General features: G+C 46.8%; 1 protein-coding gene across 1 annotated transcript in view; it reads left to right on the forward strand.

The window, feature by feature from the left end:
- WDFY4 (WDFY family member 4) overlaps nucleotides 1–15,630 on the forward strand; it is a 238,334-nt gene extending 222,704 nt beyond the window's left edge. Inside the window, exons 59-62 of the mRNA XM_054035178.1 lie at nucleotides 7,017–7,199; nucleotides 8,043–8,130; nucleotides 13,727–13,838; nucleotides 15,012–15,630. Of these exons, the coding sequence (XP_053891153.1) occupies nucleotides 7,017–7,199; nucleotides 8,043–8,130; nucleotides 13,727–13,838; nucleotides 15,012–15,078 (450 nt within the window). The 3' untranslated portion in view covers nucleotides 15,079–15,630. The remainder of the gene's footprint in view (nucleotides 1–7,016; nucleotides 7,200–8,042; nucleotides 8,131–13,726; nucleotides 13,839–15,011) is intronic.
- Nucleotides 15,631–16,956: the final 1,326 nt, after the last annotated feature.

Here is a 16,956-nt window from a genome sequence, read left to right on the forward strand (position 1 = left end):
CACACTGACTCATATCCAGCTTCTTGTCCACTGCAATCTCCAGGTCCTTTTCTGAAGAACTGCCGCTTAGACAGTTGGTCCCCAGCCTGTAACAGTGCATGGGATTCTTCTGTCCTAAGTGTAGGACTCTGCACTTTTCCTTGTTGTCTATCGTCCAGACCCAGCATCTGGTAGTCAGAGGCTTAGGGACACCCAGAGCATGGATTGCATTCCTGACCATCTTGACTAATAGCCATTGATGGACCTATCCTCCATCAACTTCTCTAATTCTTTTTTGAACCCGGTTATGCTTGTGGCCTTCACAACATCCTTAGGCAATGAGTTTCACAGGTTGACTATGTGTTGTGTGAAGAAATACTTCCTTTTGTTTGTTTTAAACCTGCTGCCTGTTCATTTCATTAGGTGACGCCAGGTCCTTGTGTACTGTGAATAACACTTCCTTATTCACTTTCTTCATGGCATTCATGATTTTATAGACCTCTTGTCATATCCTCCTCCCCTTAGTCTTCTCTTTTCCAAGCTGAACAGTTCCAATCTTTTTAATCTCTCCTATTAGGGATGGTGGTAGAAACAAAAAATCCATCTGCAGTCTATTCCCAGAAACACAGTTGCTTGGTCATCATTATGAAAATAATCTGGGTTGGATTTAACTGTAGGCAGTCAGCTCTCTTGGGTGTGAATTCCCCCAAATCTCTGCTTCTTGAGCAGGCTGTTTATACGTCCGTGTTTCTATGTTCAGTTGATCTTCACAAAAGAGAACAGTGGTTGGGGTTAACATTTTTGTCAAGTCACAGAGTACTGTGGCTTGTGCTGAGAAGTGTTAGGGATGTATATTGATGTCATAGCAATAAGATGTCCCAAAACAAGTTCCTAACTGTCAGGGTGGTTAAACACTGGAATAAATTGCCTAGGGAGGTTGTGGAATTTCCATCTCTGGAGATATTTAAGAGTAGGTTAGATAAATGTCTATCAGGGATGGTCTAGACGGTATTTGGTCCTGCCATGCGGGCAGGGGACTGGACTCGATGACCTCTCGAGGTCCCTTCCAGTCCTAGAATCTATGAATCTATGAAACATCTGTTTACCCTAACAACTGAGATTGTCAGCACTTTGGGGCAGGGACTGTTTATTTCTTCTGCATTTGTACAGAACCTAGCATGAGGGGCCCTTGTCCATGACTGGGGCTTCTGGGGTCCACAACTGCAATACAAATGAATAATAATAATAACTTCCACTAAAGCCCAAGGAGTGGGATTTTCCATAGCACTTAATGACAAATACCAATGGTCAGTGGTAAAACTCCCACAGAGTTAAGCCAATGCTTGACTGTTCTTGTCAGTCCCCCGCAAAGTATACTGGAGAAGCCCACACATTTAAAAATAAATAGGGGTGCTGGTGAAAGATGCTGGGTTGATAGCCGTAGAGGATAAAACTATCTGTTTCCAAAGCTTCCTCCACTGTGTCGCACCATAGGTTTCCGCTGGAGGGAGAGTGGGGTCCATTGTCTATAGCCCATGCAGTCCTTGCTTCCTTTGCCAAGCAGTGGGCCAATCAGGGTCCATGACAGTGATGATGATTGTTGTGATGTGGAATTAGCACACTAGGGATTGGACTGAGACGGGGTCACTGAGCAGCCGTTAGATCAGAGCTGATTGAAAATTTTCCAATGGAAGGCTTTTCTATTGGAAACCAAAACTTCCTGCAGGAACACATTGATTTCGATAAAATCTCATTTTGGGGGGAAAACCATGAGAATAGTGTTTCTCTAAGGTCAACACATTCCATTTCAGTTTTTTGAGGACATAATATTTCCATTTTTCATTCTGAAATGACTTTTCGTTTCAACATGCTTCATTTTATATTATAAAGACAAACATTTTAAAAATGTCGAAACTGAAATGGAATATGTTGATTTTATCTTAAAGAAACATTTGGTTTGATCCACGGGGATTTTTTTTTTTTCAGAAGTTTTGTGTCATGGGAAATTTTGAACTTCTTTGTTTTCATTCTGATTTGAAATAAAACAAATTTTGAAATGGAGGAATTTGCTGAAAAACAGAAATTCCAGTCTCCACACAGGTCTATGTTAGATTCTTATATTTATTTGTCCTGTGGTAGCAAGTAGGGCCCCAATACTAGGTCTATTGCGATGACACCTGGGGCCACAGTTATGGACCAGAACCCCGTAGTGCCAGGTTAGGCACTGTACATGATTAGGTATATTACAGTGTGTCTAGGTGCTCTAGTCATGAAGCAGGACCCTGTTGTGCTAGGTGCTGTACAGACATAGAGCAAGAAGGTGATCCTTGCCTTGCGGAATTTACAATCTGAGTAAGAAAGAAAAAGCTTTCTGTAGCTGCTGATCTCAGTTGGATTTCAGTCAGTGATGTAGACCTGAAAAACTCTATAGCCCATTACCAAATCCGTGAGCCTCCCAGGCCCACATGCAGTTAAAGAAGTTTAAAGGCTGGTTGACACTGAAAAGTTATGTCGGCATAGCTACATCTCTCAGGGGTGTGAAAAGTCCACACCCTGAGGGACATAGTTAAGCCAATCTAACCCTCAGTGTAGGCATCGCTAGGTCAATGGAAGAATTCTTCTGTTAGCCTAGCCTACTGCCTCTTGGCGAGGTGGATTAACTACAGCGATTGGAGAACCACTCCCATCGCTGTAGTCAGTGTCTACACTGAAGCACTACAGTGGCACAGCTGCAGTTGTGCTACGGTTGTGTTTCAAGTGTAGCCAGGGCCCAAGTTTCAATTCTTTCAGTACTGGCCATGCCGTTTCAAATAAACCCTTCTCAGTCTGCCTCGAGATTTTTTCCACTGCGATGTGAAGAGCCCTGGGCCAAAATCAAGAGGAGGGAAAGGCAGTAGTTAATTTAAACCAGATGCACACTGCTTATTTAAGGACAGACCAGCCTCTGCCAGGAGCAGGTAGACTTGCTGCTGCTATTCTATTTTAGCTGGTTCCTAAGGATGGAAAGTTTGGATGGAATTTAAATCGGGGAGTGTGAACCCAGGAAGTTTAATCAAAATGCACTTGTAAATAGATCAGGTGCAATATTATAAACACCGCATCCTAGAGGCTGCTCCTAGAGCTTTGAATATCTGCATTTTCCTTGCTCTTAAGGCTTCGGAGATCTGTGCCTTTCTGCTCCCACTTCACACACACAATTGCCCTTAAAGCTGTACACACAAGCACTACGGGGAGAGGAGAGACTCGGTTGTGAAGGGTATTAATACCATAACACTAAACACTCTGGGGGGCAGAGGAGGATGCTGAACTGGACAGAGGTTTAGGAATTGGTGTCCACATGGTGAATTACTGATTTGTGAGAATGTTTATTATTATTAATATTTTGTATATGTATCTCAGTAGCATAAGAATGGCTACACTGGGTTAGACCAATGGTCCATCTAGCCCAGTGTCCTGTATTCTGCCAGTGTCCGGTGCCAGGTGGTTCAGAGGGAATGTACAGGACAGGGCAATTTTGAGTGATCCATCCTTTGTTGTCCACTCACAGCTTCTGGCAGTCAGAGGTTTAGGGACCCCCAGAGCATGGAGTTGCATCCCTGACCATCTTGGCTAACAGCCATTGGTGGACTATCCTCCATGAATTTGTTTAGTTCTATTTTTAACCCAGTGGAAGCCCAGTCAAAGACCAGGACCCCATTGTGCTAGGCACTGTACAAACACATAATGAAATGCAAGTCTCTGCCCTAAAGTGCTTACAATTATCTACATTAAAAGTTAAGGGTTGAATCCTGGGGCAGTTCTTACTCTCCCCTTGCTTCCATGAAATCACTAGGAGTTCTGCTGGAGCAAGGACCTAGTGAAATCTAATTAAGGAGCTTAGGATTCAGCCCTCAAATTTTATTATTATTTTTCCTTCATTCTCTACATTTTCTGTTGGCTGTGTTTCTTTTTTAACCCTTCAGGGTTGCCAGGGTGTTTGGGGATTAACTTATTTGGGGGTTGCTTGTCTAGTGTTCAATGAAGCAGATGGTTGCTTGGATCAAGACACAGTCTTGCATGTTGGGACCAGTAGGATCTACCGGCAGGCTGGCTGCCTCTTTGCCTTGAGGATGGCTCTGTTTGTGCTTTAGCATGATGCAGGCACCGCTTTCCCCATGATCCGTCACAGGGCCTTTGGCTCGGCTCCGAGGTGCCGCCATCTGAGTGGTCCCCAGATTTCTTCCACTAGATGCTACGGCAGCTACAGCCCATCCCAACCAGAAGGAGGCATTGGCAATTGCCGTATTGCAGGCAGGTGGGGAGCAGGGGGTAGTGGTGATTTGAACAGAAATGCCAAGCTAAGTTACCCAACACTCAGGAGCAGCCTGGGATGGGCCAGTCTCCCCTTCAGGTTTCAGGCTCTTGCAGACATGATAGCCAAACCACTATGCCTACCATTCTAGGTTACAGCCTAGAAGTGTCCCTGGAGGGGAGGCATAAGAACCACATGCAAGTTTGGTTGCTCCGCATGTCTGTCTGTCTGTCTGTCTGTCTGTCTAGTTATCGCTGTATCCTTGCAGTGTTGTTGAACAGAGTGGGATTACAATGAGGTAAAAATCCCTACCGTTGAGGGGCAGGTTCCGCTGGCCAGTTACAACAGCCTTGTATCAAAGAGAACATCACCGTTCAGTGTCCAAGTGAAGGGCACCTGGGGTTCAGGAACATGCCCAGTTCTGCAAATCTCCAGGATCATGAGGAATTTTGCAAAGCAAATTTTGTTCTTCAAAATGTCTCCCAGCTTCATTCTGCCTTGTAAACGATGCTGAGGGTAGTGGGGGAGCAAACGGACATGATGAAACATCTGTTGGGGGAGCAAACGGACATGATGAAGTGTCTGTTGGAGCTGCAGGAAAGCCAACAAGAGCACAGACCCCCGCTGCATCCACTGTATAACCGCCTACCTTCCTCTCCATGTTCCTTAACCTCCTCACCCAGAAGCCCAAGAATGTAGGCGGGAAGCTCCGGGCACCCAGCCACTCCACTCCAGAGGATGGCCCAAGTAACAGAAGGCTGTCATTCAAACAGTTTGATTTTTAGTGTGGCTACAATAAGCAATGTGGCCTAGTCCTTCCCTCCTCCCCCACCCCACCTGGGCTACCTTGTCTGTTATCTCATTTTTTTTTATTACTAAAGAAAGAATGCATGGTTTCAAAACAATAGTTACTTTATTTCAAAGGAGGGAAGGTGGTTGGCTTACAGGGAATTAAAATCAACAAAGGGGGCAGGTTTGTATCAAGGAGAAACACACACAACTGTCACACCAAAGCCTGTCCAGTCATGAAACTGGTTTCCAAAGCCTATCTGATCGCCCTGGTATCTGGCACAAAACGATTGTCTGCCGTTGCTTTCATAGAGGGAGGGGCGACTGATGACATGTACCCAAAACCACCCGCAACAATGTTTTTGCCCCATCAGACATTGGGAGCTTAACCCAGAATTCCAATGGGTGGCGGAGACTGCAGGAACTGTGGGATAACTACCCACAGTGCACCGCTCCGTAAGTCGATGCTAGCCATGGTAGTGAGGACGCACTCTGCTGACTTAATGCGCTTAGTGTGAACATACACTATCGACTGTATAAAATCAGTTTCTAAAAATCGACTTCTATAAAATCGACCTAATTTCGTAGTGTAGCCATACCCTTCTACAAAGGAAAGTGGACGTGAACCGGCCTTTGCAACCAGAGCAGATTTCCCAAGCACTTCAGCCAAAACGCACTGTTTTTGGTAAAATATAAAACAGATTTATTACCTGCAGACAGATATATTTTAAGTGATTATAAGTATTAAGCGTACAGATCAAAGTTGGTTACCTAAGAAATAAAAGTAAAATCACAATCTGAGTTCTATAAACTAGACAGGATTTGAATCAAGCAGTGTCTTACCCTGACGAATAGTACCAGCAGGTTACAGCTCTTCCATATACAGCTGGGACTCTCCTTCAGCCTGGGCCCACCTCCCCAGTTCAGCCTTTTACCTCCGAATATGTTTCCAGGTGTTGAGTTGGGGGAGTGGGAGGGAAGAGGCCAGTGATGATGTCACTTCCCCTCTTTTATAGTCTTTTCCATCTTGCTGGAAAGATCATTTGCTATGACGTGAGTCAAGCAGTCTCCATTGTCTACATGCCATCTGTGAGAAGTCTCCATTGTATACGGTTCCTTGGATAGTCCTTGGGAGTGTGGATCCCTTTAATGGGCCATCAGCACATCTGGCTCCTACACTGTTGCACCTGAAAGCCTGATTGTGGGTGTTCCCAACTTTACAACATATTTCAGTAACACACACATAGCAAAACTTCATATCTTCATTCAAAGGCCAAAGGCATCATTGTTCCAACATCGGTATCTTGCCTATTCCTTTGGCAATACTTGACAGCCTCGGCTTTCCAACACCCAATGTTATTTTTCTTATTTCTTTACTAGTTCCGGTGCGTGAAGTTTACTTGCATGCACTGCCTCAGCTGACTTTTGTCCCTCAAGAGCAGAATGTAGTAAAAAATACCAAGCTGTTAACTAGAGCTGCTGGAAAATTTTCAAATGAAAAGTCATTTTGTGGGGAAATGGACTTTTAAAAAAAAAAAAAAAAATTTCACAATAACCTATTTTTCCGATTTTTTTTCCATTTTTTCACAATTTTCTGTTATTTTTTTTAATTGAAAATGTTTTAGAAAACTTAATCAAAAATGGTTATCAGTGTTGTTCGTTTACCTAAAACTGTATTTTTCATTATATGAAAAAGAACCATTTTGATAAAACTTTTGATTAAAAAATGCAACAAAAAAGTGAAGAAACTGCAAGTGAATCTGTTTCAAACCCTGCAAAATGAAATTCCAGAATTTTTGCTTTGAAATTCCAGAATTTTGAATAAAAAAATTAATTTTTTGACCAGCTCTTCTGCTGCAAAGAGTGGAAGAGAAATAAAATGAAGAATGGGCAAATGCCTAACAGTCCCAGGTGGTATTTGTGGGATCCTGAAATAATGCTGCTTGGTATGTTCTAGGGTGACATTGCCTCTTGTGCCGGATCCTATTTACATTTGTGGACCATCAACGGCCAGCCTCTGGCAAGCATCAGCACCGCCTGCGGCCTGGAAGAAGCCATTGTTTGCTGCTGCTTTGCTGAAATAATGGAGTGGGACACATGTAGCGTCATCATCACGGGGGGCACAGATGGAATTGTGAGGGTAGGTGTCATGTTTTTGCTAAGCCAGTTGCTGATTAGAGTCAGAGTTTCCCATACTGAGGGGGCGACAGTGGTTTTCATTAGCTCCACATCTCCCCTTAGACACATTACAGAGAGTGATCATGTAACCCAAAACTGAAGGGATGTAATTTGTGATGCTGGTGGGGAAAACGCTAAGCATTCACCACAACAAATTTAGAAAGAAACCAAATGATGTCATTTTGTTTGAAATATTCCTCGGAAATTTTCATTACAAATGATTATTTTCCAAAAACTAGAAAATTTGTGTTTTCGACAAAAAAGCTGACAAAAATGAAAGAGTTCATTCGTCAGAAAGGCATTTTTTTCATTTTCAAAAAATGTTTCAGTGAGTTGTTTTTCACCCGCTCTGATCATTTGGAATAGGGAGAAGGTTTGGGGGCAAAATTTTTCAAGAGGCCTCTCATCCCCCTGAGAAATTGTTTTGAAAATGCTGTTCATTCTGGTCTATTCCAAAGGCAAAAACAACATTGCTGATCAGAAGTGTGTTTAGGCTCCTGGGATAAAGCATCTGTGTCCAAAGAGGAGGACACTTCATTAGAGACAAGGAAATGACTTGCAGCCCTACCTTCAGGCTGGTGGTTGAACTTCAACAAGGGAGTGCTCTCTCTAACAAAGTTCCTGTCTAATTCTCTAGCAACTGCATGGAACCCAGCAGGACAGCTGATCAGGGACAGAGCAATACCAACCTCTGATCTAGCCATCGTACCTTTGACCTTATAGAGATTCTACGAGCCCCAGAATTGATGTGTCTTTCTTTCTTACACCTCTGCATTTTCTAACCCCTCCTTTCTTACCCACACAGTTATGGAAGACAGAATATGCAAAAGCCCCAGGCCAGGATGTTGGATCAAGATCACAAAAGGCCACAACAGAAGATCTGGATAACAAAGGTACAACCTGAACTGAAACACTGCTGTGTTGTGTGCACTGGATATCTGTGAAAGAGAAGCAGCTAGGGCTAGGAAAGGGTGTTGAGATTCAGAAAAACTGAGGAACCCTCCTTCCCCATCCCCCACAAAACTTATGTAGATCTGAGCTCTTGGACTTGATGAGTTCATCTTAATAACTCACCTGGGAGATGAGCTGTCTCTGGCAAGGAGCCTGCACACAGCCGCAGGACAGGGCAGCTTCTCTCCTCCTCCGCCTGGAGGCCAGGACCGCTATGTCACAGTCAGCAGCCACAGTACTTTTCCAGTACCTGCAGAGTGACTATGGGTTCACCCCTCCCATCACCCCAGGACTATGTGTGGCTCCCCATTCATTTCTGGGTCTGAGTCAAGCTCTTGTCCCTAATCTCAAGGTGCCCCAGTGAAGCAGATCCTGGCTAGCTTAGAGACGTGCCTTTATGGGATGCTGAAGCTGAGGGCAGAGCATCCTGGGTGTATATAAGAACGGCCAGACTGGGTGAGACCAAAGGTCCATCTAGCCCAGTAGCCTGCCTTCCGACAGTGGCCAGTGCCAGGTGCCCCAGCGGGAATGAACAGAACAGGTAATCATCAAGTGATCCATTCCCTGTCGCCCATTCCCAGCTTCTGGCACACAGAGGCTAAGGATACCATCCCTGCCCATTCTGGCTAATAGCCATTGATGGACCTATCTTCCATGAACTTATCTAGTCCTTTTTTGAACCCTGTTATAGTCTTGGCCTTCACAACATCCTTTGGCAAAGAGTTCCATAGGTTGACTGTGTGTTGTGTGAAGAAATACTTCCTTTTGTTCGTTTTAAACCTGCTGCCTATTAATTTCATTTGGTGACCCCCTAGTTCTTGTGTTATGAAAAGGAGTAAATAACAGTTTGTGATTTACGGTCCAGTCCAGTCCCTGGCTGTGGAGTTTCTTCCAAGTGGAGGTCTGCACAGGCCCTAGCCAGGGGCGCCAGAACAGGGGAGGCCAGTAGGGCATAGCCCCATCACTTTTAAAAACGGGAAGGCTAAGTAAGGTGCTTAGATACTGCCATGAGGGGCCTTTAAAAATACCTAAGCAGCAGGGCTGGGTTCCCTTCTGCCCTCCCACCTTGTGTGCACACACAGCCCTGTGCTAAATCAGAGTGAAATGCTGCCACACCAGGAGGGCAGCATTTCACCCCCACTCTGCACAGGGGTGCAGAGCTACTCCAAGTGCATGGCCCCAGAGAACCAGGCCTGGGGCTTTCCGAGTTGTGCGCTCCCTTTGCTGATGCCATGGCCCGTTCCTGCTGAGCCTCTGCATGGACAGTTTCAGACCTGAATTCACCCCTCAAATTTGCAGCGGGGTCTCGAGTCTTATAGTCAGCATGTCCTACCAACAGGGGAGCTGTAGAGAGGGTGGGGGCTGGCAGTTCCTTTGGCTCAGGAGAAGGGGTTCAATGATGGGAGCCCCGTAGGGATAGAGAGAGACAGATGCTGGACAAATTTATGAGCATGACTCCATGACAGGGTTGCTTGTGATGCAGCAGGGGCAGGACTCAGCGACCCTGGGGCTCACTTCCAGTTTACATCTCACGTTCCTAAAGCTCAGGCTTTCGGTTTCAGCTTCCCAGGCGTCAGGAAGGGAGTCTCATCCCTCCACAGTGTATTCTGGGTTGTTTGTTTATGTCCGTCCTTTGATGCATCAGGGACAGCCACGTCTGGGGATGGGACATTGGACGGAGTGCGCCAGGGCTCTGAGGGGGCACTGAGCATTCTCCTTCTGAGGTGCATGACTGGCTGGTTCCTGCTCACATGCGCAGAGTTTAACCAATCATCACGTGTGGGGCTGGAGGGAATTTCCCCCCAGGTCAGACTGGCAGAGACTTTGCAGGGGTTTCGCCTTCCCCCACAGTGTACGGGTGTGGGTCACTTGCCAGCATTATTTGGGTGTATATATATATGGCTCCTTCTAGCCTTAGACTCTATGCCTTTCCCCTGCCTGTGAGAGCAGTCAGCTGGTCCTGCTGTCACCCTGTTCTCCTCCCACCCTCTTTCATTTCCTCCATGGTCCACTGAGAAGGCGCCTGCTGCCTTCTGATGCCATCCCTGTCATGGAGATCTGCAGCCCATAGCCATTCGAGCAGGCCAGGGGCCGTGTCCCTGTCCTGTGCACTTGCCCCCCTCAGAGCTGCTCCTGTCTGCCTGGCGCGCCAGCATGCACAGATCACAATGCAGTGCCAGAGTCCGCCCAGCAGGCCTGGGGATCAGCATGATAAAGTGCTCAGCCAGGAGGGGCTGGGAGCCAGTGGCATCGCTGAACACAGAGCACTGGAGTGGGACCCAGGAGACCTGCTTCCTTTACAAATGTTTGGGCAGAGTCAGGTCTGCATTGCCTCTCAGCTTTCCACCAGATAGTGTCCTCGCTTCCTGTCCTAAACCATGCTGCAAAACGGCTACATGTTTCACCCCAGAGGTGGCAGGGAGACCATTCCCCCACAAGTGCATGGACAGCGCTGTGAGTGCCTTGCGCTATGTGAATGGTGCAGCATTACTGTGCGTAGCCGGGGGGAAGGCCTGCCCTGCCTTGGAGATACAGGGCAGCACTTAGACACAATGCAATGGGCAGATCCTGCCTGGAGCTGCTGACGCTGCAGCCGGGGGAGCTCGATACTCACCTGTGGCAGGATCAGGCCCTAAGTGAGCCCTGGTTACCAGCTCAATAAACTTAATGTGCTTAATAAACCATCCTGCTGCAAAACTGTCTGCAAGAGGACACTGGCTGAAAGCCCCATTGTGTCCAAAGGGCCCCAGGAGCTGCAGAGCCTGCACTGCTGGCTGTAATAAAGCGCCCTGGCCCAATTCCAGGAAGGAGCTGTGCCAAACCCGGCACCTGGCTGGAGGGACAGAGCCTGGCTCAGCTCAGGGTACTGCCTTTGCCACCCACAATGAAGTGGGAGGCTTTTCAAGGCAGCGTGAGGCCAGCAGGGGGCCCCTGGAGCCTGGGTTTATTTATGTTTCCCCAACTGTATTCCTGAATAGCCAGTGGTTATGCTGAGCTGATGGCGAAGCTATTAAAGGTAGAGCCGTGAGCCGGAGGCTTACGATGGGTTGAAAGCTACAACGCTGTTGTGGTAATAAAAGTAATCAGAGTTAAACGTTCCTGACCTAACAGATACAGGGGCCAGAGCCTGCCAGGGCTCCGTTATTGTCCAAGGGCATTTTAAAATGCGTGTGTGTGAGACAGAGAGAGAGAGAGACCAGGTGTAATTTATAACATTTATTTTTGTGACCCTCATTGCTGGAGGCATTCGTGCTGAAGGCACTCCCTGTTGTTCCTGGATTAGGTTTACAGCTTGCATAAAGATATAACTACAGATGGTCATCTGCATACTAAGATATTCTACAGTAATCAGACATTGCAGGGGGAATTTTCAGAAGCACCTTGGTGACTTAGCAGCACAAGTCCCATTAATGGGACTTCAGCTCCTAACTCACTTAGGTAGAAAGGTTCATAAACACCTATACAGGACCAAAGGATTTAGCAGACTGGATCAGTCCAGGGGTCCAGCTAGCTCAGTATCCCATCGGCAACAGTGGTCACTACCAGCTGCTACGGGGGAAAGTGTAAGAATCCTCACTTGCCAGTTGTGGGATAACCTGCCCTCCAAATTAAGTCTCAGCCTGGTTTCTAGTAGTCAGAAATTGGCTTAAGCCCTGAAGCAGGAGGTTTATTTTATTGGAATTAATTATGATAGTTATGATATTCTTGGTATCCATATTAATATCCAATCCATTTTTGAATCTTCATAAATTCTTGGCCTCACTGACTTCCTGTGGCAATGAGTTCCAAAGTCTAATTACATAAATATAATTATGTTGGTAGATCTAATTACATAGGTATATCTTTATGCAAACTATGGCCACATTTGGGCTTTAAGCCCTGGTCAGTCAGGAAGGGCTTCCAGAGCAGAACATGTTTCCTGGGGGAAGGTGAAGGCAAGGAGAGCAGCAAGAGGGGTGTGGCGGCTGATTTTAAGCCAGAAAGTCGGGGCAAGAGGGCTGAAGGTGGGAGGTGCCTGCTTGCTCTAAGCTAGATTTCTAACTAGGGCTGAAGGCAGGGGAGCAGTGGAGGGGTTTACCTGCTGATGTCTCCACACCAGAGAGCTGAACCCAGGGAACAGGGGGAGTGAGGGATGCTTCCCTGATAAAGATGATCTCCCAGCAGAGAGGCTGGACGGGGAGGGCGGAGGGGAGCAGTCCTGTTAGGAAGAGTGGAAGGGCTGGGATACCTGTCCCGGTAGAAGGACAGAAGAAGACTGATAGAGTCCCAATGTGTGAAAGACATCAGAGTGTGGAAGCTGAGGTATGTCAAGATGAGATGTCCTGGGATGCCCAGGGGGTGATAAATGGACTTTGGTCTGTTTACACTATGGTTTTGTACTAAACTAGCCCCAAGGAGGCAAGAGAGGGTTACCGGATAGGGAAAATTGAGGCAGGTGCACTTGTCATGCCATGGGCTGTCACAAGAGGGTGTTCCAGTCAGGGTCAGCATACGTTAAGCCCAGAGACTTCAGTTAGACTGAATCATTTCAGTCATCAGGAGGCAAAACTCTTGTGGCTGCAGACAAAGGACGGGAGAGACTGAGGTGTACCAATGCCTGTGGTGGCTCCTGCAGTGGCAGAGATTGATTAGGTGAGACATGCCCAGAGGATCCCAGCAGGCAAACCACATGCTATGCTGCAGAGGAAAATGAGAAAAAAAAATCCAAGATCCCTGCCAATCTGACCTGGGGAAAGTCCTTCCCAGCCCCAAATCCAGCCATCACTTAGACCCTGAGCATGTGAGCAAGAACCAGCCAGCCAGGCATCTAGAAAGAGGATCTGCTGAATATACACACACACACACATTCATTCTCTCACACGTGCACCCACAAGCAGCAGCGTCATTAATTATTAGCCAATCGTGACGTTTAATTACAGCAACGAGACGCTCCCCAAAACTCCTCGAATGGCTTCAGAATGATTTTAGATGGCCTAATATTCCCACATCTCATTCTAGCCATTAAAGGAAATAAAATTAATCCAAAATGTGGCCATTAAGAAGACTGAAGTGACAATGACTGAGTTACGTTGTTGGGGGCGTGTGTGTGTGTGTGTCTGTGTGTGCATATGCACACGCACATTTAATTATCGGTTCTGTTCTGAGCAGATTTAGATAAGTTGATGATACCGGGGCTTTATGTAATTTATTTTTAGTAGGCAATTATAGGCTGCATTATATCTTGGCAGCAAGGTATTCTGGGGCATCTTATTAAGCATAGAGCCAGTAAACACTGATGAACAATTTTGCTGAACTAGGCATGCAATTTAGAAAGCAATAATACACAAATCCAATTTAGCACACAATTGGTACAGCCGCACGTCAGCACATGTAACTATCATCGCCGCAAATTAAATTGGGATGGGCCTATTCTGCAACAGCACAGGCCAAGATTAAATATATTTGTTCTCAACTTAACAACTTGCTGACCGTAATAATCACCCCCCCCCCCCCCACAACCCCCGTCCCACAAGCAGTTTCTAAATATTTATTCTGCAGGTAACAAGTGGGGGCAACATCTGCTTCTCTGCCGGGAGTTGAACATCAGCATCGCCTTGACTGGGAAACCAGCTAAGAATAATCCCACAGTGACGGCTCTTGCGGTAACCAGGTACAGTAATTTCCATTGCAATGTATCGTTTGTCCAGCAGAGGGCACAGTAGCAGCCCCAGTGATTCCAAGTGTCTATTCTGAGTTATAGCTTCTTTTTATTATTTCTTAAAATATCAAAGTAAAATCCACCTGTCCTAATAAGATACAGCCATCCTGTGATATGGTCTTGTCAGCTCTCCCAAGCTAAGCCTGGTCAGGACTCAGCTGGGAGACCTTCAAGGAAAGAACCAGCTGTTGTAGGAAGCTGTTAGTAGTTGTCGCTCCTACCTCTGAATCAAGGTGAAACCGCTGTCCCAGTACAGTGCTAGGGGCCACTAGAGTTGCCATCTCTTGTCTTCGGGGAGATGTGAAAGTGAGGTTTTGACCAGAAGTGCTCTGTAAAGATCCTGTGATTTTATTCTCCAAAATGAAGAGGCTGCTGGACCCCGGTCAGATTCCAGGTAGCATAGCAAGTTAGCTTTTGCCTCACTAACTACCTCACTAACCTCCATTTCAATTGGCTTTTGCCTCACTAACTACCATTTCAATTGGCTCCAAGGTTCAGCCTCATTTCCTGTCCTGTAATGTTGCTGTGCACTGGCAAATAGCTGCTGTGCTCCTCTCCAGAAGTGGTGGCTTTTCAGTGGTCAGCAAAGTGATTCCTGTAAACAGCATCATTAGATTGCAGAGACTTTGGGAGTGAGGTGTATCTGTGCCTGCAATTTTGAACCTTTTGAAGCTCCCGAGTGTGTACAGGATTTAGAGATGTCAGAAGCTAAAGCTGCCACATGCATCTATGGGAGAACTTGATTCCTATAATTGTCTGCCAAACAGATTTATTGGGGGTGGTGCTTCGTTGCATTGGAGATGAATGAATCTTAGCGCTCTTGGCAGTTCAGATCCAAATCCCAACAGCTACAATGTCTACAATTGGCCAAACCAAACCTTGGATCCTAACCCCATTGAACTCTGGGAAAGTTTGGCTCTGAATCCAGCTCCAGCCTTTGGAAACTTGGACCTGTATCTAGTTTACGTGAGAGTTCTTCAGGCTTTAGTGGTGGAGAGCTCTCTCCAGTGAGCGCTCTCTGTCCCAATTGCTGCACAAACCAGAGAGAATCTCGAACATGCAGCGCCAGTTTTGCCTTTTGTTATTGAACGCTGTCTTTTTTTTCTTTTTCTTTTCTGTCCCAAGGAATTCCTCCAAGCTCCTAGTTGGTGATGAGAGGGGGAGGATATACAGTTGGGCCATGGATGGGTAGGAAGAAACAACAAGGAACTCTTGGTCTCCTCCAACCTTATGTGGTGTCAATGGATGGAACGAAAATTATCCTTCAGAGTATACAAGATTTGGAAGAAAGAGTGGAGTGAAACAAATCTCAAGAGAGTCAGCGGACTGTAGGGTCAAGTTGGGAGCAGAGGAGGAATTTGACATCCTCTGATACAGCTCCACCCCGTTGTTAAAAGTAATAAGGTACGAGGGTCCAGTCCTGCCCCTGCCGCGCATACAACCCCCCTCACTGATTTTGCCAGTGAGAATCACTGCCAGTGGTATAATGCAGTGTGCTATCTGCTGTGTCTCCTGTGATGGGACTCAGTGTCCCATCCTGCTCCCAGTGAAATCAATGGGAATTTTACCACTCTTCAATGGGAACAGATCTGGGCTCTGAATTGTGGGCCACTGTATAGAATACAGCAGGGAAATGCTATCGAAATGTGTTTAAAACCGATCCTCATTGACACATGCATTTGAACTGCACATGAATTTCCTCTGTACAAAGTGGTTTTTGTGTTAAATAAAATCCAGCTGTTTATTCGTGTGGTTTAACGGGATGGTAATTGCTCACTGTACTCAATGGATGGTGGTCTGTGTGTGTGTGTTTTTTTTTTTTTTTAACTTGGATCCGGAGGATGGTACACAAACCTCGTGCTGGGATGTAGATTGAACCTCTCAGACACGCTTCATGCTGGGCGGTTCCGACTGCAGGGCTCCCAGACTGATCCTGGCCAGGGTTTAGATTTTATGTCACTGTTTGGGGGGAAATTTCGCCCACTGAAGTGGATGAAGCAGCAGCCAGTTGCAGGAACTGGGAGCGTGGCCCCCTGGAAGGCCAACAGGGCATTAACATGTGAAACCAGCTGGGACTTATGAAATAGTCTTGCTTATGGATTGGTACTAGGGTTTCTAGAGGACAAGATGATATACCTGCATTAGAGATATCAGTTCTGTGGGGGGTGGGGGGTGTCAGTTTGTAGCCTGGAGTCCAGAGAATGATCTCATCAGAGCCCCTTCCTGCCGAGCAGAGGTGGCACTCCCGCACCTCATTCTTGCCTAGATGTTGGTTTCTGCCCATCCTGTGCTGCTTGGTCATGGGCTGCATCCCGATGGGTTCAGGAAGAGGGTGCCAGTGGCTGGTGACCGGAGTCACCCAGGTAAACATTTAATGCTGACCCACCTCCTCACCGGCTGCTGCTGAGAGAAATGGAGCGAGAGGAGGAATCAAATGCAAACTGAAAAGGAGAGAGAAGGAGAAGATCTCTTCTGCTTCTTCTATTGCAGCTACCCTGCTGTGGCATCTGTGTCTAAGCCCCCAGCATCCACATGGTGTGCAGCCCCAGGCTTGGGTGCCTCCTGGGACCCAGCCAGGCCAGGTCCTCTATCATAGGGGCTTAGCTCATCCCGAATGCTGATCCTATGCAGAAGGGCCCTGAACCTTGACCACTGGTGGTGCCTGGAAAGACCCCAGCGCTGGGGTGTATTTTGCCCAATAGCACCGATGCAGGTAGAGATAATAAAGGCCGACTCTGTGTGGTTTAGTCCAAAACCTTAACAAAGACCCACTGAGAAATGACAACAATCTGTGCCGAACCAAAGACACTTGAAGAGCTGGGTTGTTCAGCCAGGCGCTGAGTGTGTCAGGCTCCCAGAAACACACTGGGAGGCTGGCAGCTGGCCAGTCCCTTACTCACAACACGCCCTTGGCCTGTTTACATCTGAATGTGACCACAAGCTAGGGGCCTGATCCTGTGAGGTGCTGAGCACCCTTTAGTCCCCTGGGCGTCAGTGTTCTATTCCCAATGCCCGGGGTTTGCCCTACTGAAGTCGGTGGGAGTTTGTTCGGGCCCTGACTGTTACTGAA

Source organism: Malaclemys terrapin, chromosome 7 (assembly GCF_027887155.1).
Source record: "Malaclemys terrapin pileata isolate rMalTer1 chromosome 7, rMalTer1.hap1, whole genome shotgun sequence".
Lineage (NCBI taxonomy): Eukaryota > Metazoa > Chordata > Testudines > Emydidae > Malaclemys > Malaclemys terrapin.